The sequence below is a fragment of the Perissodus microlepis genome, chromosome 6 (genome assembly GCF_051167445.1).
Source record: "Perissodus microlepis isolate ML-2025 ecotype Zambia chromosome 6, ASM5116744v1, whole genome shotgun sequence".
NCBI classification, from domain to species: domain Eukaryota; kingdom Metazoa; phylum Chordata; class Actinopteri; order Cichliformes; family Cichlidae; genus Perissodus; species Perissodus microlepis.
The window spans coordinates 28,391,654-28,416,084 of record NC_140466.1 but is presented as its reverse complement, the minus strand read 5'-3'; the positions used below and the strand labels follow the sequence as shown (position 1 = coordinate 28,416,084).

The window sequence follows — 24,431 nt, the reverse complement described above, 5'->3', positions numbered from 1 at the left end:
ACACCCGACGGCAGACACTGTCACACAGAAGAGCGAAGACAACACAACATTTAAGTCAATGAGGAACTTTAATTTGTGCTACACATTTGAACAAATCACAAAAACAGGAACATTTAAAAATACATATACTTTTCTATTTCCAGAATGTTTACGTATTGATGACTGCTGGTTTTTTTAATACATATAGCAAAATATTTTTTCTCTCTTTCCAAAATAAGAAAAAATACTTTTGAAGAACTTTGTCATTTAGCAGATAGAGCAGCATACAATCATTACGCATCTTTTTTTAAAAATGTATTAATTTTTTTCTAATAATGTGCAACAACAATCACTGAATGCCTGATTCCCAGCTATAAACGAGGCCTGTGTGAGGGAATTTGAGTGGAAAAAAAAATCTAAAGAGAGTGAGAATGTGAGGATTGAGCAAAGAGTGGAGGGGAGGGAAGTGTTATAGAAAAATCTAATTGTGGCAGGAATCGCCGACAGCTTGACTCCTCTTTGGAGGCTGCGAAGATGAGAGAGTGCTTGGTGAGGAGAGGTAGACTGGGCGAAAGAAGAAGAACAACACTGTAAAATGAATTTAAGGAAACAAGAAAAAGCAACAGTGTGTGAGCCGAGAACAGCAGGTGTCAGAAGTACCAAACAGAGTGGAAAAAAAAGAACTGTTGAAATTTGTGGTCATGTGTTGGTCCCGCCCTTCCCCTGACAAAAAAACCCCAAAAAACCTGAAACGAATCTACCAATGCAGCGCAACTGTCACCGCTGTAGTGTCGCCGATCATCAGCTGTTAAAGCACTAAGTTACTCTAAAACAGTAAAGCCGTCTAAAGGTTAAAATAAAACAACAAAAATGTAGAAATATTTAAGGCTTTTAAAGGATTATTACAATAATGCTTCTCTGTGCTAAGACGATCCAAAAAAAAAAAAAAAAGAAGTACGCACAGGCTGCTCCGTTTGCTTTTTTTTTTTACCGCTACTGAAACAAAAAAAATTAAAAACAATCAGTTTGTCTACATTAGGTTAGCTCCACTTCAATCAACTCCATATAGTTGCCTGGTTCGCTCCTTCTCTCCCGTCCAAATGCTGCGATCGTCCTCAATCAGAGAAGCCTCGCGCCGATAAACCGCACTGGACTGAAGTGAAGCAAAAACTGCAAACTGCTGGTTTGTCATAACCTGAATTTCCTCGTATCTGTTCTCCAAAAACAACATACCTTTCTCTTTTTTTGCTTTTTGTTTGTTTGTTTTTTTCTTTAAAGCGAAGGCAAGAAGAGAGACGTCTCACATTCTGCTCTTTAAAATGAACGTCTGCCTTTTCTCGTCTGAGACCGCTCGTTTGATGCCTTCTGTCTCGCTTTATCCTTGGAGAAGAGCCTCATGAAGAGTACAATCATATTCTTAAGTCTCCTGGGCCTTAACAACCTAGTGTGGGTGTATGCAGCTGAGTCCTCTCTAGCCTTCTACCCACGACTGTACGAAACGACGCGATTCGTCGACTCTTAATGCTGACGGCCCTTTCTGTGGTCGCGGGGCCGTTCGGATCTCACGTTCCCTGGTTTTATGTCAGGCAGCGACTCTAATGAGAAGCGCAGGAGAGGTGAGTTCTTTGGCCTGAGAGTGATAAGTAATGTATCTGCGATAATATCCAACATTCACGTAGTAAGAGTAGTGCTGAAATGATTTTATTATAATTAATAACCTTAAATCTGTGTATTGTCAGTGAATGATGGATTACATTTTTAAAAACTGTAATTCTAAAACTTCTCTTTTTAAATTTCAGCACAAATTCCAAAGGTTTCCTCTACTTTTGACCGAAGTGTGTGTTCTTATGAATTAATTCCCTTCTGAGAGACCGCCTGTCGGCCATGTCGGCTACAGTCGTATCAAATAAGTATAAAAGGCGACGCGTTAAGGGGACGATAGAGAGGCTGTCCACTGGGTATCTGGTGCGAGGCCCTGAGTTTTACTGCCTAGCGTCATGGGTTTGCGATGCCATGGCAACAATGACAGGCTGCTGACCGGGTGTGGCTTGATGCTGAGCAGATTCGGGGCCGCCATCGTCCTCCATCTTTGGCCGCTTGGCCTGGGGCTCGCCTGGTTGTCCAGCTAAAGTTTCTGCACTGGGCTGTCTGCTCACCAACACCGGAGGGGAGCTAGAGGCCTGAGCAGCCAAAATCTGCAGAGGACTACTCAGACCTGAACAGGACAAAACACGAAACAAGAAAATGAGCAAAGAATCGTTTTGTCCATTTGTGAAATGGTAAATGAACTGGTTTCTACTCTAGCTGAGCACTCAAAACACGTTTTACTGGTCATGTCACACAGAGCTTTCTAGCCCAAGTGCCTTATCTAACATGTGCATGCATGTTAGATAAGGTGGTGAGCGGTTCAATATCTTGCTTTAAGACACTTCAACATGTATGCTGGAAAAGCCGGGGATCAAACCACTGACTGCTGATTAGTAGATGACCCGCACTGCCTACTGAGCCACAAACACCCAGCTGTCTGCTGTAGAGAGGTCGGCCTTTTTCTTGAATATAATGAAACCTTATTGTGTTTAAAGGACAAAAAATACCATCCAAAAAAGAAAGGAAAAAAAGTCTTACCAGATGCATTAGCAAGGCTGGTTGCTGTGACAACAGCAGCAGTGGTGTGTTTGCCATTCTGGGTAATGGGGCGAATGGGAAGTTGATGTAAACCTGGGGTCAGATTACGTGCTTCCCCGGCCTGCACCGCACTCTCCACAGTCTGGATCACTCGCTCTCTGGTCAGCTGGGCTTCTGAGGACAAAGCGTACGATTCAAACATGAACCCGTCAACAATCCAGCCAGATTTGGCTGCATTGGGTTGTTTCATCTCGTTTACACCGAAACACTAATGCAGTAATCAAACATTTGTCAGAATTTAGCATAATTTCCTAAATATCAGTTCACAGTACGCACCAGTAGGATGCTGTCCTGAAAATGCAGATCTTAAAAACATGACATAATGAGCCACAAAACACAATTTCACATGGATTTACACCAAACAAACCTCATCTCTTCAGGGAGAGTGATAAACGTGTCTGATTCTACAGCAAATGGAAATTAAGGTTTCAGAGATTTGTTCATCATTTTGGCTACTGTCAGCTATACACGCTACAAGAAATATCTTGCGTTGCTGATTTGTGCAGTGAAGCTGAACAGTAAAGGTGTGACTGAGGAATAGCCCAGTATTCCCAGCACTGGACGGTAAAAACGAATGGGCGTTAAGGATGTCAACAAGGCCACAAATGCTTTAAAGACTCGAAGCTGAGCATCAGCAGACAAACTTTCCTGTGTATTACATTACAAAGGATTGCATCACGCAGAAAAAGCATTTCAAAAATAGACCCCCCTCCCCCCCCAAACGGCCGTACCTCTGAGATCACTGTTGCCCTCTACTCCTCCAACAGCGCTGTACCCATTTGGAGGAACGCTGGTAACCACCCGCACCATGGTGACAGAGGGCTGAGAGGAGCTTTGGAACACATGGATGGGCTGGACTTGGCCACCGCCACCTGGAAGCAAAGCAAGGGCTTTCCCCGAGCCCGAGGACAGCGCTGTAGGGTGATGGGAAGTGGCCATGATGACAGGCTGAGCACTGACTGGGGAGCCTATGCAGAGGCAGACACAATTTACTTGATGTGTTTTAGCAAGCTTGTCATCTGCGGATCTTTGAAAGAGATTTTGTTTGCACGCTTACCTGGGGCGCTCTGAGAATACCTGTACTCAGGTACAGATGCCAGTTTGTTAGCCAGCTGTTCGTGGTGGTCGTGGGGGATAGGCGAGCCCTCCCTGCTCAGACACTCGGGAGTCTGGAGCCCGCTTGAAGGAGGAGAAAGAAGCCCCTGGTGGGTCGGGGATGCCGGAGCACTCCTAAATAACAAAATACAGAAAAAGCAGAGAAATCAAAAAAACTAACCAACAGACTTTTAGTAAGACATGCAGAGCTCCTCACTGTCAGCACCCTCTACTCATTTAGGCAAACCTCAGAACCACACTTACTTTGTTCTGTCCAATCAAATGATCGCAAGGAGCAGAAGCAGAGAGAAGGGAGAGAGGGTTAACTGAATCATTGTGCGTGTCTGTGTGTGCAACTTGAAGGCCACGGATGACCCACTGCAAAGCCCACCTTGATGACAGGGGTCCAAACGGGGTCCTAAAGCAGGCCACCCCTCTTTGCCGTCTCTTCCTGAAGGCCTGCTCCACCAGCTTGGCCTCAGAGGCAGAATCCAGACGCCAAAAGCTTCCTTTCCCCGGCTCGTCCTGAGAGCGGGCCACTTTCAGGAAGTAGCGGTTCAGAGACAGATTGTGTCTGATTGAGTTCTTGAAAAAGGAAAAACGTTTTGTCACTGGACACAGAAGCATCAGTTTGAAAGAAGAGAAAGTTTCTTCCCAGCTTACTCGGGTAAAAGTTGTATTTCTAGACAAGACTACTGTACCTGCCAGCCCTTGTCTGCAGTGCGGTAGTAGGGGTAGTGTTTGGTGATGTATGCGTAGATGCCACTGAGAGTCAGCTGCTTGTCTTGGGCCGAGGAGATGGCCTGGACAATCAGCTGCGCATAGGAATAAGGTGGCTTGGACTCATCCTGGCCCAAAAAAAATAGACACGAGTCTAAATAAACATGCATTCATAATGACACACTCAGCTTTTTTTCTAAGGTTAAACATTAACAGTCGATTTCTTAGAAGCAATCAGGCCTGGATGTTTACCCGGGGACTGTCACCACCAGCTGACTCCGCTCGCTGCTCACTCCCCCCACTTCTCTGCTCAGCAATACTTCGTCTCTGCTCAGAAACAGCCTTGGCAGCATATTCGGCTGCTAACTGGAGGTCGGAGGTGATGTTGCGTCCGTAGCGATACCCCGATGACCCCGCCCCGCGCGGACTAGCTGGACAGGAGTTGGGAACACTGGGAAAGAGAGAGAAATAGAGGAAAGGGTTACCACTATGGTTTATGGCTACATGAAAAATGACCCACATAAGATGAGAGGCTTAATCTTGCAGTCAGTCCAATACTTGTTTCACAGACTTACAGTCACATTAACAACTGTGACTCAGCACACAGACAAGACAAGCCAGATTTTACCTGATAATTACATTAACTTCTCCAAGAACACAGAATTACAAAGGGATTACTATTGCAAAAAAGTAATTAGATTGCTGTTACTTTCCCGTAAGCATGCTGCATTACTAAACCGTGATTTTGTTTGTGAGTGTCTCATGACTATGACGTGCGAGCGTGCGACGTCCGTGGTAGCAACAGACGTGTGTAGATCAACAGTGGATAAAATGGAGTGCGGGAGAGAGTACAACCGTGCAGCGTAACTCTGCATGGGAAGAAAACTTCTTTCTACAGTGAAAAATTAAACTTCAAATCTAAGCAGGCACCAAGGACGCTGCCACGGCAATGTGAAATTCACAGAGAAACCCCGGATCTTCCCACTGACATGGCCACTGTGGCACCGGGCAAACCTCCACCTGCCCCACTCCTGCTAAACAAGGACTTAGTGCTGCTGAATCTGTGATTTAGTTAAATGTTTGCTGTGTTTTACTTGCATCTATTTAAAAGAATGAGTGAAAACACAACATATTATTTTATTTTATATGATGGAATATGCAGAAAATAGGTTTAAAAATTTCAAACAAATTTCTTGCATAGAATTACATTTTTGCTTGATGTAATGTGCATAAAGTTAAAAGATTAAAACTGATGAAACTAATTTTTAAAAGAGACTTTTTCATTTGATTCAATTTTATATGATGGATTATTCAGAAAAAACTGAACTGGGCTGAAAGGTCTACTGTTTTATTACCTGTTCAGGTTGTGTATCATGTTTTTAAAAGTAAAAAAGTGACAAATGAAAAACTGCCTCGCTGATCCACATGTACTGGTCTTGTCCCAGTCTTGTTCAGTTCTGGACAGAGGTTTTCCATGTCCAGGATTATCAGTGTGACGCTGGCCCCTGGCCCTTTTCTTGCTCTGTTTGGCATCAGTGGGAATGAGGTGCTTCTACTGGCCTCTAAAAGACAGGCGCTATCATTCTGTTCCCTGTTGGCCCCTCACACTCACAAACAGTGGTTATACGACCTCGTGTCATGTCTAAAACTGGAAAAAATAAGACATTCACTCCAAAATTCTTTCAATTTTTCTTTTAATTTTTCAAATTTCAAAGCATGTGGGGTCCTTTTCTGATGCATTTCAAAATCTATAAGAATTTTTCAGGTGCATTCACTTTTGTCTGTGTGCAACTCCCTCATGTCAGGTGTGGAAATGCAGTGTACCTGGGTGGGAATGAATAGGATTATTTTGCAGGGACTATTACATCCGGGGAAATATTTTATTTATATATTTTTTTCTTTATTTCACCCCCCCACTTTTTTTTTTTTAACATTTTACAGCCTCAAATGTACGGGCTAATGACCCCAAATGTAAAAATCATCTGTAATCCTTCTCTTCTCCTTTTGTTTATATGTATAAAGGAAAAACTGTTAAAAAAACAACAACAAACAAACAATGTCGTTTTATTAAAAGTAACTACGTAATAAAGTAACTAATTACTTTTGAAAATAAGTAATCAGTAAGTAATGGGATTACTTTCTTGGATAAGTAATCAGTAATTAGTAACTAATTACTATTTTCAAGTAACTTGACCAACACTGGTGTCAAGCTCATACACCGGTCATTTCCAACAGGTGTGTATGTGTAGACAGCAAAATCTGACAGTTCAGTCATTTCAAGATTTTATTAGTAAATCCTTAAAACCATAATTATGTCAGAGTGCAAAATGAAGACTACACGATGTAATAGTGAGGAGTAACTAAACTGTACAGCGTGAAGGCCTGTTGAAGCATTTCTAATCTTCATTTTGCATTTAACATTTGTAAGATAAGCATTTTTAAATTTTGTTCATTATTTACCATTTCTATGAAATTTGAATAGGACTGGAAAAATACAAAAGAATAAGAATCCACACCTCAGAGTAAAGAAAACTGATTAGTTTTGGCACAAAAGAGAGAAGTGAACTAACTGTAATGAAATGATGTCCTTGGCCACTTCATGTTGTTCCCAGTAAAACTTAAAGCAACTGTTTCATTATCAACCGTCGCCTCACATGATTCACAAATGTAGTGTTTACAAAGATCATCGCCAGGCTGATATTAAAGTCCAGTAATAGTTATTTTCCTATATATCCATACTGACATTTATAATGGCTAATAAACAGAAATGAAAAAGAAGAGATGGAAGAAATACCCTTCGAGCATGTAACAGTGCTGATGTGGTCCAGTTTTTAAACCAGAGAGCAACGTGTTTGGAAAAGCTGCAAACAACCAGCTCATTCGGGCAGAGCGCAAACAAAATAATCGACTCTTTGTTGCGACAATGAAACAAGTTTATTTTTCAAGTCATGTAAATATATGTGTTAGTAAAGACTCAGAAATAACTACACATGACAAATGTTAAGAAAATAAGATTAAATGTCATGTGTCAGAAAGAAAGAGAAAAAATATTGGCCAATATATCGGATTTCTTAAATCACCAAATATTGGTATCAGTATCAGCCTTCAGATCTTATACTGGTTGAGTCATAAAAGGCTTTGCCTTACACACAAGAACTAGATCTGAAAAAGGAAAAAAAAAAACAGAAACGCACAACAATGACCATAAATACATTAATTATTAACTCGGCTTTATCTGCTGCTGTTGTGAAAGAGAGACAGAGAGCACAAGGAAATCCCAGCAACTTCTCATACAGTACACACCTGCTTCTGTTAGTAAAGTAAACAATGGTTTCTGGGAGAGTCAGTAAGCTTTGATTTGCCTCTAGCAACAAAGAGCCACGGATACAGACGGGGGGGAGAGAGAGTGTGTTTTTAGTTTGTGGCTGGAGGAACTAGGCTGCAGGCTCTGTTTTCATAAACTCAGAGCTGAAAAATGAATACGGTCTAACACAAACATATTTTTGTACTTTTCGGAAGTACAAAAAAATACTGAAATCTGTATCCGTCAGTCTGCTAGGACTTTGTTATTTGTGCCTCCACGGGGGAGCAAGGGTCATCTTTGCTTTCCCCCGGACACTCTTAAAACAACCATCCCCCCGCGGGCCACGTGCACGAGGCCCAGCATTACAAGAGTGCATGCTGGCAGAGAAAGGAGAGTGCGATTTTACGCTGTGCATTTAAGTTGCCAAGCAGGAAAAGTCACTCTTAGCACCCTGTAAGAGGGACCACGTGCTTTGACACAATACTCTTCCGCCATACACATCGGTGTGTATGTACCAGGAAGGCTGGCCCGACTATGTGCCCGAAAAAGGCCACGGTGAGAGCGGCGCAGAAATGTTTGAGCGAGCGTCTTTAGTGTCTGTAGTGTGTCTGTAGTGTTTCCACGTGCGAGAGAACAGGAGCTGAGGGTTGAGTGGGAGGGGCAGGGGGCTCGGAAAAGGAAACCACTAATGGACGGGAAAACGGCCCACAAGCAAAACAATCTGCCCTCGATAGCCAATCGCAGGCCTCGAAGCGGCAGCCATCCCATATAAGGCAAGCACGCGCGCTGACATTGGTGGGGATGCATGATGCAAAGGCAGAGAGAGACCACCAGAGGGCACGCACATCTCCGTCGAACACTCACACATGACGTGTATATTTACAGAGCACAGATTTCTTTTAAACATGTGCCTTCACAGCCTATGAAACTCAAGCTTTCTCTCTCTGAGTGCAGATACAAGCACATCTTCAGCTAGAGTGCATGTCAGCAGCGCACAACACACTACACTTTTGTTTCACAAACAAGAAACTAACAGCTCATCTGAGAACTTTCATTGTACACCCAGCTTTGTTTTAAAACTCCTCCAACAGATCCTCCTCTCTCACTGATACCCATTTACATAAATAAGACACTGAAAAAAGATTTTTTAAAAAGGGTTTGTATTTAATTTACTCATTTCTTTTTTATTCTTTTTGGTTACTGTCTCCTGTTTCTTTTTATACAAGTACTGTCTGCGTACTTACTCGACCTCTTCCACTACAGTACAAGCTTTAATAATTAACCAGAATACAAGTTTTATTATCCGGTTAATACAAGTAAATCGGTCTTATTGAGACATCCAAAATCTAAAGGTATGTTCTGATCAAATTTGACCAAACTAACAAAAAGTGAAACTGAGGATACATCCTGTATATTTCTCTTTTACTGAAGTTTCGTTAGATTTCCACGTTCATAAAATTGTTTCCGCTTACAAGTCGATTTTTTCTTTTTGTTTTAGTTAACTATTTTATCCCCACATCTCGCTTTTAGTTTGATTTAACTATAAGAAACGTGGTTGTTAACGCATTCACGTTACACACCGACACCAGGAGGAGACACAAACTCTGCATCTCAGGGGTGTTCAGCTAATTTTAGAGAATCCACCATAAAACACGAGCCAAATCAAAGCATGTGCTATAGTGACCGTTTGGGAAATAAGGGAGCAGCTAAAAGTACCTCTAATACTAATCAATACTTATTGGAAAATAAACGTTTTCTTAATTATTGGGGATTGAATGAAAAGGCGCATTGAACTAGTTTGGCAAGAATTCCTTCCAAAGAAAAACATCCTCCTGCTTTAACTGCAAATCCGGACGGCCTACTTTGCATTTATGAACGCTGCTTGAATTGATCAGCGTCCACGTGATTGTGTGTCTGGTGGCTTACCTGATGGTGCCTGTGGGTGAGGGCAGCGGAGAGCCAAACGCCCTCATGTGCTCTTCGTGCTGCTGCGCCGTGGGAATGCTGATTTTAAGAGGAGAAATTTGGGGCAGAAGCGAGCGAGCGGGAGACTGCTGCTCCCTCTCCCGGTGCTCCTCAACCTCCAGGAGTGACATGAACTGGATCTTGATCGCCGTGCTGGGAAAACGAAACATGCACCTAAAGAGCAGCAGGGAAGGGGAGGGCCACAGGACGGAGAGAAAACAAAGCAAAAAAAGAGAGATGATGTCATGTTGGTTCAACCAAACAGTAAAGCATTAAAACATTAACAGATCAGCACTTCAGAGTTGAGTTTAAACCTTCTCGTCAATGACAATTTAAACATTTCCTGTGCAACTAAGTAACTTTTATTGCAGGGGGAGATGGTGAGATATGACTGAATTTGAGAAGAAAAAAAAACAGCTAAATGACAGGTGGTGACATTGTTTTGTCAACCAACATCTCCAAGGGCAAGAATAAACATTCAAACTCGACATCATTACACGTTTTACGGCAAAACACAAACACCCGTGCAGATCTCCCTTAATAATAAATCATAATGAGACTGCACTTCCCACGTAACTACAGGGGTTTGTTTACATTTCAAACAATATCACACCACCTCTTGTGGATAAAAACCTCAACAAAGCTCCCCAGGCCTGCACCTCCTTTTCTATTCTGCTTTTAAACAGGTCTGAACAACCTCCTCAATAAAAAGCGAGGATCAGTCACAGGTCCACGTTAGTTCAAGCCTAAACAAAGCTAATTACATGTGTGAGGGATTTGGTAAATGTTTTACAATGGAAACTTAATGATTGGTGACTGGTTGTTTCAATTTCCTCCCAACTGACTCTGGCAGTAGGGTCGTGTCTTTACTGCACCCTTTCTGATCTCACGGCAAAGACACTGAAGCCCCGTTAATTCTACAAAAGAAAGGAAATATCCACAAAGGATCAGAGTGTTGAAAGATGTTCCAGACACACCAGTCTGATAGAGAGAAAAAAATTACATGGAGAGAGAGAGAAAAAGATGAAGCGTTCTTCCTGAAAACCAGCAGCTGTCACTGGATTCTTGAAAACACTGCTCACAGCTGTTTTGGCCTATAGTGCTCCATCCTCCAGCACCAGGTGCCCGGGCACAGATAGCACGAGGCCCTGCGGCAGCCCTGCAGAAGCTACAGCTTTTGACAGCTGAGGCAGAAAAGACGCATTCAGCAAACAAAAGGAAGAAAAAGAAAAACATCTTTCTTCTGTCCTTCAGCTCAATGTCAGACAGGCAGAGAGAAAAAACTCACAGGACAGTTCGACTCGATTTCACTAAAGTAAACAGAAAACCTGGAACAAGAGTTAGCTTCTTAAGCAGCAGCAGTAGTAGTAGTCTACTGTGTGGATGCATTACTCCAGCTAGCTAATTTAGGACTTATTAAGGAGCTAAACAAATGTAAGATATGGAGGAAAATGGGGAACATGGCTACTGTCTGAAACAGGACTGTGCACTAGGGGTGGGCGATATATCAAATACACTCGATGTATCGCGAGGTTTTCCACATATGATGGTTAAAGTGGCTTTATCATAACCATCGAGTATAAGTTGCCATGCAAATAACTGTGCTGTCTGCATGCAATTCACTCAAGTTTTTTTAATCCCACACGCTGCCAATGCGCACAATTTCCTACCCGGCACACTGAGCTGAGCATAGGTGTTTATATTTCACCAGATGGAGAAAAAAATACGGTGACAGCGCGAGTTTCAGATGAGCGAGAGAAAAGACACTTCGCTGTCGTTTGGATTTCACAGGAAGGAACAAAATTCTGTAATTTGCAAAACATGCCAACTATTGTCATAGCAGTACCACGAATTTATTCCACTGCAAAATTAAGACCGTTTTAAACTCTGCATGTGAACATCTCCCCACAGACCAAAGAAAAAGTTAAATAAACCAGCTGTGATACCTGTGACTGTTCTTGGTCATCTGTTTTTCCATAGTCACCTTCTAGACTTTTGTTTCTATAATTTGAGGAAGTCTTGTACAATTTTATGTTAAAAGCACAAAAAAAAAGCACCTATTTAGTTTTAGTTATGTTTTTTTTGTCTCGTGAATTAGTGCTTGAGCTCCTTTTTTGTTGCTATGATCTTTTGTTTGTTAAAGGTCTAATGTTGACCACAGAAAGAGACTTACGGTCATAGTTTTGTCATTTGTGAAAACAGTCTGTGTGCAACTGATGGTTTAAAAAAAGGTTCAAATAAAACATTTCGATTAATTTTAAATTTTTTGTATTCAAGTCAACACTGAATGGTCGCTTTGAATAAGTACACAAGTACAATTTTAGGTACTATATGGTTGAAAATGGTTTGAAGGTTAGTTAAACTTACCATGATATATATCATGTATCGTGATACAGCCAAAAAATATTGCAGTATCAAATTTTCCTCGCCAGCCCTGCTGTGCACTTCATAGCCAAGCTGTGGCAAACAAATGTTGTGTTCAAATAAATCTGCATAATAAATAAGGCAAGTTTGTGTTTAATACATCATGTTTTTTCTAAAGTCTGCAAGTAATTATGTTAAATAATCTTGATCTCAATGCTGACCAAAATAATTGTGACCAATCAGTCCCAGCTTGCAGCAACAATACAGTAATTTTTCAAGATAAAAGTCAATACATGGCAGATATCACCAAATTATAAATCTATAGATTTTATTGCACGTTTCAAGTGATGCTGACCACAGAGGAAAGATTGATTGGTGCCCCTCTGTCTGCACTCTGTGCTTCTTGTCACAGAGACTTAATTGGAGGCTGACAAACTGATTATGAGATGTGACATTGGGATAAATCATTGGAATGGTATATGGAAATGTGTCCCAAAGAATAGATGAATGACATTGCAGTCAATCCATCAACTGATGCACACATGGATATAAAACAGGAAACATTATATTCAAATACATTCTGACGCCTACATTCTGATGAGATTGGAATTATTTAAAAGTTCTATGTTTGATCCATTTAATCGATTTTCATGATCTCTGGAATTAAAAATTTACTAATGCTACACTAAATTTATTTTTGTGTCAAGTTCTTACCAATATTCAAAGCGGAGCAACAGACACCTTACCATTACATCAGTCCTTCAATCAGACCTAAAACACCATGTTAACACAAATAAATTCAATACAACTTGGAAATAAACTGGATATTAATTAAATAAACGGGCTTTAAGCATCAACTAATTGTTGTTTGATATTCTTTATAAATACGGTGCTACCCTTCAGCCTCCGAGTAGACATACCTGTGTTATAGATGTGAAAATTCTCTGATTTTCAGAAAGGTTGACCTCTGACCTTGAAGTCAAGGTCACTGAGATTTTAACTTAACAGAGTTTTTCAGTAAATGCAACCATTGCTTTGATTTGAAAATTTTACGTTGCCTCCTATACACATACACATATATGTATATTTGGTTAATTAGCAACCAAGGCTTAATGTCTATTTGGTACAACTTTAGCAAGCACTTGGATTGCATTTTGAACAGATCTATTATAAATTTTATCTTGATTTAACTTCTGATTTTTACCTATTTAGAATTGCAGGTTAAATATTTTCTTATGTGTTTAAGTCTCAGTGAAATGAAGATGGAGAGGAAGGTGGGGAGAGAGAGCTGGGGAAGCCATGCAGCGAAAGGCCGCTGGTCAGCTAAACTGTCGAGCTTTTTCCTTCATTTTCCATACAGTCCGTGTATCTCACCTTGTTGGGTTTGTCTAATAAGCCACTTAACATTCAAGCAAAACAAAAAACAAATAAAAACCCTACAAAGGAAGTTCAACATAACCGGGCTTCTTTCTTTGTGTTAGCAGACTCGACAAAACCTAAACCCCAAGATTGAGTAATTGTTACCACAACTTATTAACTTTCTCTGTTAAGCCGGGCTTTCCGCTTCAGACTCTGCATGCTCATGTGAAAGAAGAAGAAAAAAATAATAATAATAATAAAAAAAAAAGGTGCATTTCACAGGTCACGTGACTTCTTCCACACACAAAACTCCAGGGAAAACGGAAGAGAAAATGGTGATTAAAAATCTATAAAGACCATAAAAACACTACAAATAAGACAAGAACTTAATGGTGCAGAAAATTGTTAATCTTTGAATTTATCACACATAGCATTAAAATAAACCAAGGAATTATTTAATCACTGAGTGCGCTCTCAGTGCACATTATTTTTAAGGTGACGGCTGCATATCGGAGCTCTGAAACTTTAAACTGGAGCCATTTAAACGTTAGCTTACTGTGCCACAGTGTAACAATGGAGACGTGGGAATTTAGTTTGTCACAAATCAAAGTGAAATTAGTTTTATATATCTGGTGTGTGTTCTATGTTCCAATTCCAGTGGTGTGAAAGAGACTTAGCAGCAGATTAGAATCAAGTACAACATTTATACTTTTTCTGCTTCACCAAATAAATACATGCATTCCTGTGAAATGCACTGTTTGTGTTACAGTCACTGGTTTTAGTAGGTACAGCTTAACAATTTGGACATGTAACACACATTTTCAGAGTATTGGATTTAAAACATGCTGTAAATGAGAGAATCAGTGAAAACATGGCACTTCCAGACATTTTTTAACAGAAACTCAGAACATAACCTGCTCCTGACCATGTTATATGCTTAACATCGGTAACCACGGTGATTTAACCAGGTAAAAAGAGAGCCACTTTCATGACACAGAAAACACGACACAGCTCGCTAAGCCATCAATTAGGGCTGCCACAAACGATTATTATTTTTGAGATTAGACGACTAATCAGATCATGCATCCATTGAACGTAAAAGTACAGCTTATTGCACCAGCAGCATCTGCTCTTATATAACTATCATTAGCTTACAGCTTTAAGTGTTTAAGGTATGTGCTAACTTAAAATAAAGGCAAGATGATAGTTTATTGAATTTAAATGAAATTTGCAGATTGTTTCGGAGAAGTTTAATAAACGCAGACGTCTGCTCCTTGCTATCTAAAATATAACAGGACACCGGAGTATATTCTCGAGCATCTCACACTTCTGATAATCAGCTGTCTGCTTGACGTTTAGTCAGCTGTGTAAAAACTATAACTTTCATCTCAGCCAAACCGATTTACTCAGGAACAAATAAAATACTGAAAACAGCCAAACAATAACATTTTTATCTAAGTGACTTATATATCGTGTTTAACCTGAGTAGCGAAAGATGGCGGTGGGTTTGAAAACGATTTGCCGGGAGTCCGGTGTTCTCACGGGCTCTAGTGAGCCTTGAACCCCGGCTAGCTATCGAGCTAGTGGGTAGCAGCCGTCTCCGAAAACGCCGAAGCGCTTTTAAAAATATGTGGTGTCTTGATAAACTGAGCAGATATTTGAAGTTTACACAGCAACATTCCCGCCTGAAAATATGTTAAACGTTTATTTTGTGACCCAGAAAGAATAATAAGAGTAACATTAACCTCCTAACGGTGTGTTCACACCGAACGCGATGGACGCGAATAGAGCGTCAGGTTTACATGTAAAGTCAATGGAAAAGCGCGATGACACGCGATTGCGGGTCCTGCGAAAATTCGGAAGCAGATTTGCGTCGCGAAAACGCGTGAAATGCGCGTCAGTGTAGCGCGTCTGGCGCGTTTGTCTCGCGAATAAAACCACGCGCGTTTTTGTGTTGCATTTTGTGCATGCGCGCGTTTCGCGTCTACCGCTTAGTTGGAAAAATCTGAACTCCAGTGTCAAATCACGCCGCAACAACCAATCAGGAGCCTGGTGACGTGGCTCTGACCTAGGTCAAAGGGGCAGATCCAGCCAAAGCCCTTCATTCTTCAATGGAGGGAAGGCTAATCAATGCCGTAGCAAACAACCCGGAGCTGTACGACACCAGCTGCTTTCTGTACCGAGACAGGAATATAAAGGACCGAGCTTGGAGGAAGATATGTGAAGAGATCGGGCAACCTGGTAAGTTCATTCATTTCTCTTTTGAAAGTTTTCACTGACCCGGGGAAGCTGCACAAAAGCTAGCAAGCCACCGCTATTTTCCCACTGACGTACAAATACCGTTCTGCTTTTATGCATGTTGTCATATAGGAATATATTTTATTGTTTATTAATAAACAGCACACAGTGGTCCCGCTCATCCGTCACTGCTTCGCTTTTTCGCTGATTTTTTTTTGCACAGTACAGCATTGCATTCTGCAGCCTGATTGACAAATCTCCTTCGTGTCGTGTCTCCTGCGCTTGCCAAATTTATCACGTTTGGTTTTGATAACCATCACGTCCAATAGAAAAAACAGCACAAAAACACCCATAACTATGACCCTCATTCGGAAATAGACACCTGCACCGCGAGGGAAAAAGGCGCACGAAAGTGGCAGGCAGATGAAGACAAACCGCGGCATAATAATACTTTTACGTTTTGCAATCTACAAAGGTTTGCACTTTGAGAATCAATTGTGAGAACTGTGACCAATGTTCATGTGTGTGGGGAAAACAGTGTATAAAGTGCGTGGCGAGGGGCTAGTTATTCTGAGAACCCCTGCTGCAATAAATGAGGGACCACTGTCTACTCTATGATTATTATATTCAACCTGTTAACATTTAATACTGTATTGATAGAACCAACTGATTCTGCAGCAGAGCATCCCCTGTTGCTTCTCCTGGCTCCCCAGTCCCTGAGCTCCTGCACCACAGGTATGTAATTGTAGCATCAGATGTACAGCAAGCACTGATAGCTTTTTACTCAGTGGGATTCCCTTGTGATCACCTTTACTAAATGTCTACAACCAATCTGATTATATCCTGTTTGGTTTTTTTTCGATGTTGAAATTAAAATCTAGTAGCAGCCTTCTCATTTCTTTGTGTTTTGTGCTGTTTTACAGGCCCACAGAGGAGGACAGCTCCGAGGCAGATGAGGGACGGGTCCCAGGACGGTCCATCGGTGGTGGAGCTGGCCATCCTGGAGTCCCTGAAGAGGCCACACCAATCTCCAATGGAGCATTTCCTCCTCAGCCTTGTTCCTGCTCTGGAGAGCAGCTGGGTCCTTTTTATTCCTGTCTCTCTGTAAATACTTATATTTTATATTTATGTTTAATGTTTTTCTGTGTGAGAATTTTAATATTATTTCAAATAAATTTTTATAATGACTAATGTCTCAGTTCTACTACACAGCAAATGTTGGCACACGACTTGACACATGTAGAATTTATTTCATATTATACTAATGACAAAATATACTAATACAGTGGGATGCAAAAGTTTGGGCAACGTTGTTACAATAAAAAATGTCAGTTAAATACATCATACAGGAGACACACACAGTGATATTTGAGAAGTGAAAAGAAGTTCACTGGATTTACAGAAAGTGTGCAATAATTGCTTAAACAAAATCAAGCAGGTGCATAAATTTGGGCACCACAAAAAAAGAAATGGAATAAATATTTAGTGTATATCAATGTGTGTGTCTCCTATATGATATATGGGGTTCCTTTGGGCGTGCTTCCCATCCAGAGCTCCACAGCACAGAGGGAAGTTCCAGCGCTCCTGGAATCCCTCTGTGATGGACCGCCAGTCTTCAGTTGAAGGCACAGCCATGAAATCGTCCACTAGACAGTCCCAGATGGCCGTCGCTACCTGGGGGATGATCTGGCTCACCGTAGACACACCAACTCGAAAACTGAATGCGATGGTCGTGAAGGAGTCCCCGGTGGCAAGGAACCTGGACAAAATTGTTTAAAATGAGTATTATGTGTACTGCAGTTACAAAATACATTATTCAAATTCCAAAATTACAAATTACAAAACAAATCTTACATAAAACATTTTGTAATTATAAGGATAATTACATGATATATATTAGATATAATCTAAAACAGTCTGCGGTGATTATATACAAATATTCAACTATCCCAGAATTGAACCAGGTCTAAATAAAAAGGAGTGAGTATCACTACAAAGGTTAACTCAGTGGTCCTAATGCTACAGTTTGATATCAGCAAACACCGAGCGCATACATTGATGTGACACCACAGCCATGCTATCATTGCAAACACTGATAACAGCATAAATCGAATTAAATCGGGACTTGATGAGACCTTCTGAGTATCACTAGAAATATTATAAACAGTCGTCTCCGTACCACAGTTTGCTATCAGTAAACACCGAGAGCATTCACTGTTAGCATAGCACATCCATGTTAGCAGTGTATAAATGGATGGTTTAGCATATATTAGCACAGGTATCAATAAAGGACTAACCTCAGGCAGATGGACAGGCGCTCTGCAGGTGGGATTGAGCGCCTGTAGTTGGTGTCTAGGCAGGCGATTCTGGGACCGACGCAGGAAAGCAGGTCCTCAAACTGGCCGAGTGAAAGACGATGATATCGCTGGAATCGGCCGTCATCCAGGCACAGGTCCTGAAGCAAATGGTGAAACTCACCAAACTGCTCACGCCTCTGGAGGACCTGATGGACCCAGGTACGGCGAGGACGTCTTTTACACCGCTGCTCTGCTCTCCACAGTACATAGAGAAGGGAGACTCTCTCTTCAAGCGCTAGCTCGACAGCTGCCATCTTGCAAAGATACCGTCTGGCACAACTTCCTCCCACATTTCCGGTTCACGCACGCGCAATGGATTTTTCTTGGACACGCGTTGAGGCGCGAATGTGCACGCGTCAAATTAGGGGCGTTTGGGGCGTTTTTGTTCGCGTCCATCGCGTTCGGTGTGAACACACCTCTCCCACGGCATGCATTTTTAATTTCTCTTTGATATTTGGGCATATTGGGGCCCGATGAATGTAAAAACAAAGAATCACCAGATTTTATTTTTACCTTATTTTTGTTTCTAAGAAAAATGAGAGCCACATGAGGATATTCATTTAAAATTTTGATAGAACAGTGCCAGTACAACGTCCTCGTAAGTGGATATCAAGCCCTTGTAGAGCAAAATTTAGTATTTTGGTCTAAATAACCCAAAAAGTGATGTCCACATATGTGGACGCCAGGTCCTAGGAGGTTAAAACTAACTAGCTGCCGCCATTGTTGGAAACTGAGCAGGGCGGCGATGGGTCGCGCTATGAATTCTGGGACAGTTTCTTCTTCTTCGGGGTTTAACGGCAGCTGGCATCCTTGCGCATGCAGTGCTGCCATCTTCTGTTTCAGTCCGTTATTACACTCTTAAATCCTACTACTTATTCCTGCGTCTTTTGGGATCTTACAAAGCTTCAAACGACGTGTCAGCTATTAAATTAGTCGTCGATGATTTTGATAGTCGACGTAATCGTGACAGCCCTACCATCAATCTGGCTTTATAGTGTCAGTGTTGTGTCTACACATAACAGAGAACCTAGCAAAGAAACCATTTTAAATTCTACCTTTAGGCACTTTGTCACTAGCAGCATGTTGCAAAAAAAAAAAAAAAACACATGATTTGTTCTAATTTCTTTAGCTGAATGTATGAAAAGTGCCAAAGATAACACAGTTTGTCTGGATATAGAATATTTTTTTCAAAAACTAGGTGATCCCCAAAGATCTATCTGCAGCAGAAAGCAGTATTTGAAAGCAGTGTCGTTAAAAAAATGTAAAAATAGGAAGAAAAATTTGCAGGATCTGAGCGATGCACAGTTGATGCATCTACTGTTCACTGAAGCCTCATTAGAATGGTCTCAGTGGAAGGGTGGATATCAAGAAGGCATTCTTTAAAAAAGGCAAAACTGGGAGAAAAGGGTGAGGATTGTCAAATTACAGAAGAACTAGACTTATAAAAACAAATCAGTGGCAACAGGTCTTACGAAGTGATGAAATCAAATTTGAAATTTGAGGTTCAATCAGTATGCATGGAGGAGGTCAGGAGGGAGATACAGCATTTAATGTCTACAGCATGGTGAAGGCTCTGTCATGGTTTGACAATGTTAGAGATCTTGTTTGAAATTATGGAACTATGAACACAGAAAAGAACCATCAGATTTTGATCCACCATGCAATACCATCTGGAAAGCATCTGATTGACAGTGGCTTCATTTTTCAGCATGGCAATGATCTCAAACACATGCTAATGCAGTAAAAGCATACCAAGATAGAAAAGCGCACAATGAAACACTCTCAGTCATGGACTGGCCTCCCCAGAGCTGAACCTTAACATTAATGAAGCAGTGTGGGAGCATATTGACAAAGAATGTAACAAAACAAAGCCAAAATCTAAGGAAAAGCTTTGAATGTCATGTAAGAAGCCTGGAGAAATATTCCTGAAGACTACTTAAAGAAATCAGAAGAAAACTGCCTTAGAAAACAGACTGTTGAAGAATAAAGGTGGTCATATCATGACTTTTCAAGTTGTTAAAATTGCACAAACTCAAAAACAGAGTTTCCAATTATTGAAACCTGCAAACATACATGGAAATAAATCATATGAGGCAAAAACAGCCTCATATGATTTATTTCCATGTATGTTTGCAGGTTTCAATAATTCTCAGCCCCCATTTACCATTTTCATTGGAAAACATAAACAAATGAAGGGTGCTCAAGACTTTTGCACAATCCTGTATAAATTGATAAATTACTATACACAAGTGGCAATAGGTAGCTGATAAAACACAAAACGAAAGCAAAATTAAATTTACTTTTTTAATCTAACCAATCATTTTAGTCACTTTTTAGGGAAAGTTGCACAGCATTTGTTTGCTCAAGCTTCTTACATTAAAGTGTTTGTTGCTGCTTCTGTCTTATATAAGGGTAAACTGAATTTTAGAGCAGAATTTGAAGGACTTTTTTTTGCTAATAGTTTAATTTTTTTTTCCTTTGAGAAAATTAATTCTAATAAGCCACTATCGTTTGTTTAGATCTGCACTTAATCTAGCTCAGTCTTTATTTTTTTTATTAAATGTCTTTTTGCTCAGCAGTATCATAATTTAATTAACTTGCAAATCATGACAATGCAGAGAAATTGTTGCCTTTCAGATTTTAACTCGGCGCAGTTTCGCTAGCTCTGTAATCTCGAGAAAACCCTCCAGGGCCAAAGCAAACCAAGCAAACATGGCTGTGGCCTTGGCTCGCAAGTCAGTGTTTACTTCGTCATGTGCGCCTGCAGCGAGGATATCGCCCCAGTCTGCACTTCCGGTTCAATAACCGACACACCCCCAAACAGTGTTTCGAGCCAATCAGAGAAGACAAAGACACCCCCCACCCAAACACACTCATACTGCCTCCACCCTATGATTGACACATACACAAAACCGAAGATTTCCGTTTGTAAGCTTGCAACTGTACTAAACAAACCAGTGAAAGCAACGTGTGTAAACGCGACAGCTCTGCAACCGCAGTGGGGGAAAAAAAGCTACATTCCACTGTACCCGAGATATACAACAAAAAAAGAGGAAAAACGTGTTTCAAGTTTCAATATTTACCAAAAAACTCTCGTCTTCCTCGAAGAACCGTGAGATGACATGTCTGGGATGCGTTTGTTTACATTAATGTTTACGTGACACGTCGGCCAATAGTCTGAGAGCTAGTAGCGAGCATAATCACTCAAGATGTGCTGATTCGTTTATTTTGAAAATTAGATTACTTTAGAAAGTTATTTCAAAGACAATATAACACGCCGTACTTATGCAAAAACACCAACCAGTTGCAGCACTTTGAAAGAAAAAAAAAAATTTACTAACTGCTTATGCTTGTCAGCAGGCCGGGGAAATGCAGCTAGGTTTGCTAACGGCTAAAACTAGCTAGACTGATTCACTCATTCAGCGGGTTGAAGGTAAAGCTGAAGGGGTCCACTAAGAACATCCGGGCAAACTGAATATTAATTGAATATGACAACATAACATCGCTGTGAGTTACACTGGAGACCTGACAGCTTATCGTGTTCCACCTTTACTGTCCAGACCTAGGCTGCCATTACTATGCAACACCAAGCCGCTCTGGTAGGGGTGTCGTGACAAACTTTGTACCCCGGACAGGATAGGTGTCCCGTTTGGCCCTGTCATCGTGGAGGTCGTTTTGTATTAATGTTCTCCCCGTCAGTGTTCAGAAATCTATTCGTGAGGCTAACTTGGGTTTACAATTGAGTCGTTTTATTGTTTGAAGTAACCGCTAGACCTCCACTGTTAATGCATAAAATAAACTTTAGCGTGAGAAGCCCTGCGACGTCCAGCCACCGTGTTATCACGGGAAGCCTGACTGCAGCTGCTAGGCTTAGCTGACCGCACTCACTCTCTGGGTAGCGGCAGTGGTGGCGCCCCTCTTCGCTGGAAGACCCCGTCCACGAATACACCGTTCTTGCCCAGGCACCGGAGGGAAAAACCACTCGCCTCATCGTAGGTGATCTGCAGGTGCCGTCGGGAAATGAAACTCGAGTGACCCATGTTGATGTCCACGGAGCCGTGAGAAGAGTTCCGGCCTATGGTGACCGTCCTTTGGCGCATGACATACTCAAAGTCCCGGCCCTCGAGCCTGGCCAGGGCCTGCGGAGGAGTAGAAGCGAGCCGCACGGGAAGAATCCCGGCGTCTGTGCGGGCATCCATCACCGGAGGACCCAGAAGGGCGAACGAGGGCTGGTGAAAGGTGTGCGAGGTCACCGCGACGCGCACCGGGCTGCACGGAGCCGACTGTAAAGCTAGCAGGGCTCGAGCCCCGGTGTCATCCCGGTAGTCTGCCATCTTCTTTTGGAGGGTCAACACACTCGCACACACTTAACTTCTCGCACACACAGAGTTGCAACGTGAGAGTTTTCGGCCAGGGAACTTGTTCACTCCGTGGCTGACGAACAACATGGAGTCCGGCTCAGTGGAAGAACAGGAGCGGAGTCTCCGGGAACCGGACTGGTGCTGCGTTCAGGGACACGTCGTCATAAGCTCACTTGACTGTCACACAGCAACTGAAAAGCGACAGCACACACTATGTTGGCGTACCTTAAAGTAATATCACTTTCACCGTTTCACTAAAGGTTTCAGTGAGAAATATTTAATCCGACATTCATGTGACGGTTCAAACATGTGGTAAAAGATCTGTTTAGTGCTACGCATTGATCTTTTTGGTTCAACCCTCTGTGAAATGCACTAAATAACGATTTCCTTGTATTTAACGACTCCGAAATGCCCAAAGTTTAAAAAAAAGAAGGAAAAAACACTTTGCACTTGAAACTGAAAGTAATTTGTGTGATTTCTTTGCTTTGTTCCCCATTCTTTAGTTTCTAGCCCTGTAGTCTAAAACTGGGTGTTTTCATTTCACTTAAAAAAAAAAAAACATGATTTTTTATTGGTTTATTAGGCTGTGGGTTTTTTTTCCATTACCGTTTTTGTAATCTTACCTTTGTTTTAGGCCTGTTTATTATTTATGCCTGTTTTATCTCTATTTGTATAAACACTGACCAAAATGAAACACGGATCTCATTTGGTGCCCCAAACAATGAAACATGTAAATATATTAGTTTCACCACTTGGCATCCATACACAGACATGTGTCTGTCTCCACAACCAAATAGGTTAATTATTTACCAATTTAGGGCACTGCTCGAAAGGTTATAGTGAAATGAGGCACAGTACTTTCAACTTCATACTGTCAAAGTGAATGAAAAACATTACTTACAGGATATTGTATTGCGCTTTAAAAACATTGCAACCAACTACTATACAGCATTACGGATTTTCCATTTCAGGAAAGGTCAAATCCAAAGTCATGGTTTTACAGTTAAGAGCTTGATTATGTCAAAATTGGATTAATAGTTTAGGAAAAGTAATCATTAGAAAATTAGCAAATATTTAGCAGAGGTGAAAAACGTGTTGTCTCTCTTTAGAGAGGCATGGTACCACATGAGACAGAAATCCAAACAGGCTTGCTAAGAAGTGACATAATTATGCATTTTAAAAATAAACCCTTTTATTAAATAATTGTGTTACAGAAGAGACTTCTGAAACAATACATTATGAAACAATCCTTACAAACTGCTATCATCATGCATATAATTTATTTATGTAGTATATTTGAACACAGTGCAGTGTTGTTTCTTAGATTTTTTTTAAACAGTGTTTAAAACCAAGTTGAAAATAAAAATAAAAACAAATGCAATGGAAACAAACTGCACTGCAGTTGCGCAAAACGGTTAAAATAAACATTTTAGACAGCATAGCCCGAAACAAAACTCAGCAATGATTTTAAACGAAAATGGCAGTGAACGCCACACCTAGGGCCCTCTGTGGAAGGACATGGTTCATGTGGTCACAAAAGGAAACTGGTGGTTGTGTTCAGTTTTATCACAGACTTTCTAGGATGGTCTCTTGAGATTAAAATCTAGCTCTTATTCATAACTGATCATTCCTCTCTTTCACTTTCACGTCTTTCCTGGATTCTGGTTACGGTTAGTGCCCAAAAGACTGCATGTACTGTCTAATATAAATAAATGAAAACGATGCAATTCTCAAATTAAAGCTTCTAAAACACAAAGTATATATTATTGTACATTTTGGCTAAATCCTATTTTAGTCTAATCAAGTGATATGGTTCTATAGTTTTGATGTAATGGCACAGATTTCAGCTATTTCCAGCGTCATGTAGTCCTCCAATCCAACCTTAAGAACATTTAGTGTTTGCACTGTAGCTGGTTTGCCCGCCTCAGATTTTTTTTTTATCTCTAGCCTCTGTTTATAAACATGGAAAGAACAAGATGGACTAAAACCCGGAGAATGGATCAG

At 41.1% G+C, this 24,431-nt stretch overlaps 1 protein-coding gene across 2 annotated transcripts; it reads right to left on the bottom strand.

The window, feature by feature from the left end:
* Positions 1-49: 49 nt before the first annotated feature.
* Positions 50-22,547, bottom strand: foxk1 (forkhead box K1). Of its 2 annotated transcripts, none has more exons than XM_084931835.1 (9): positions 21,955-22,547; positions 9,710-9,922; positions 4,732-4,930; positions 4,461-4,607; positions 4,151-4,344; positions 3,722-3,894; positions 3,396-3,632; positions 2,605-2,775; positions 50-2,194 (listed from the first exon to the last, which is right to left on the bottom strand). In XM_084931835.1, exons 1-9 carry the CDS (start codon positions 22,398-22,400, stop codon positions 1,962-1,964), a joined length of 2,013 nt encoding a protein of 670 aa, XP_084787961.1. In that variant the 5' UTR covers positions 22,401-22,547; the 3' UTR covers positions 50-1,961. The 2 variants fall into 2 exon arrangements, with proteins under 2 accessions (XP_084787961.1, XP_084787960.1); XM_084931834.1 differs by having other exon boundaries at positions 2,605-2,778; positions 21,955-22,546.
* Between the last annotated feature and the right edge of the window lie 1,884 nt (positions 22,548-24,431).

Coding starts and splice junctions, on each gene's coding strand:
- foxk1 (XM_084931834.1), bottom strand. CDS start 22,400: ATGGCAGACTACCGGGATGACACCGGGGCTCGAGCCCTGCTAGCTTTA. Junction 3,895..4,150: donor TTTGGACCCCTGTCATCAAG/GTGGGCTTTGCA, acceptor TTTGTTATTTAG/GAGTGCTCCGGCATCCCCGA. Junction 2,195..2,604: donor CAGCCTTGCTAATGCATCTG/GTAAGACTTTTT, acceptor TGTCCTGTTCAG/GTCTGAGTAGTCCTCTGCAG.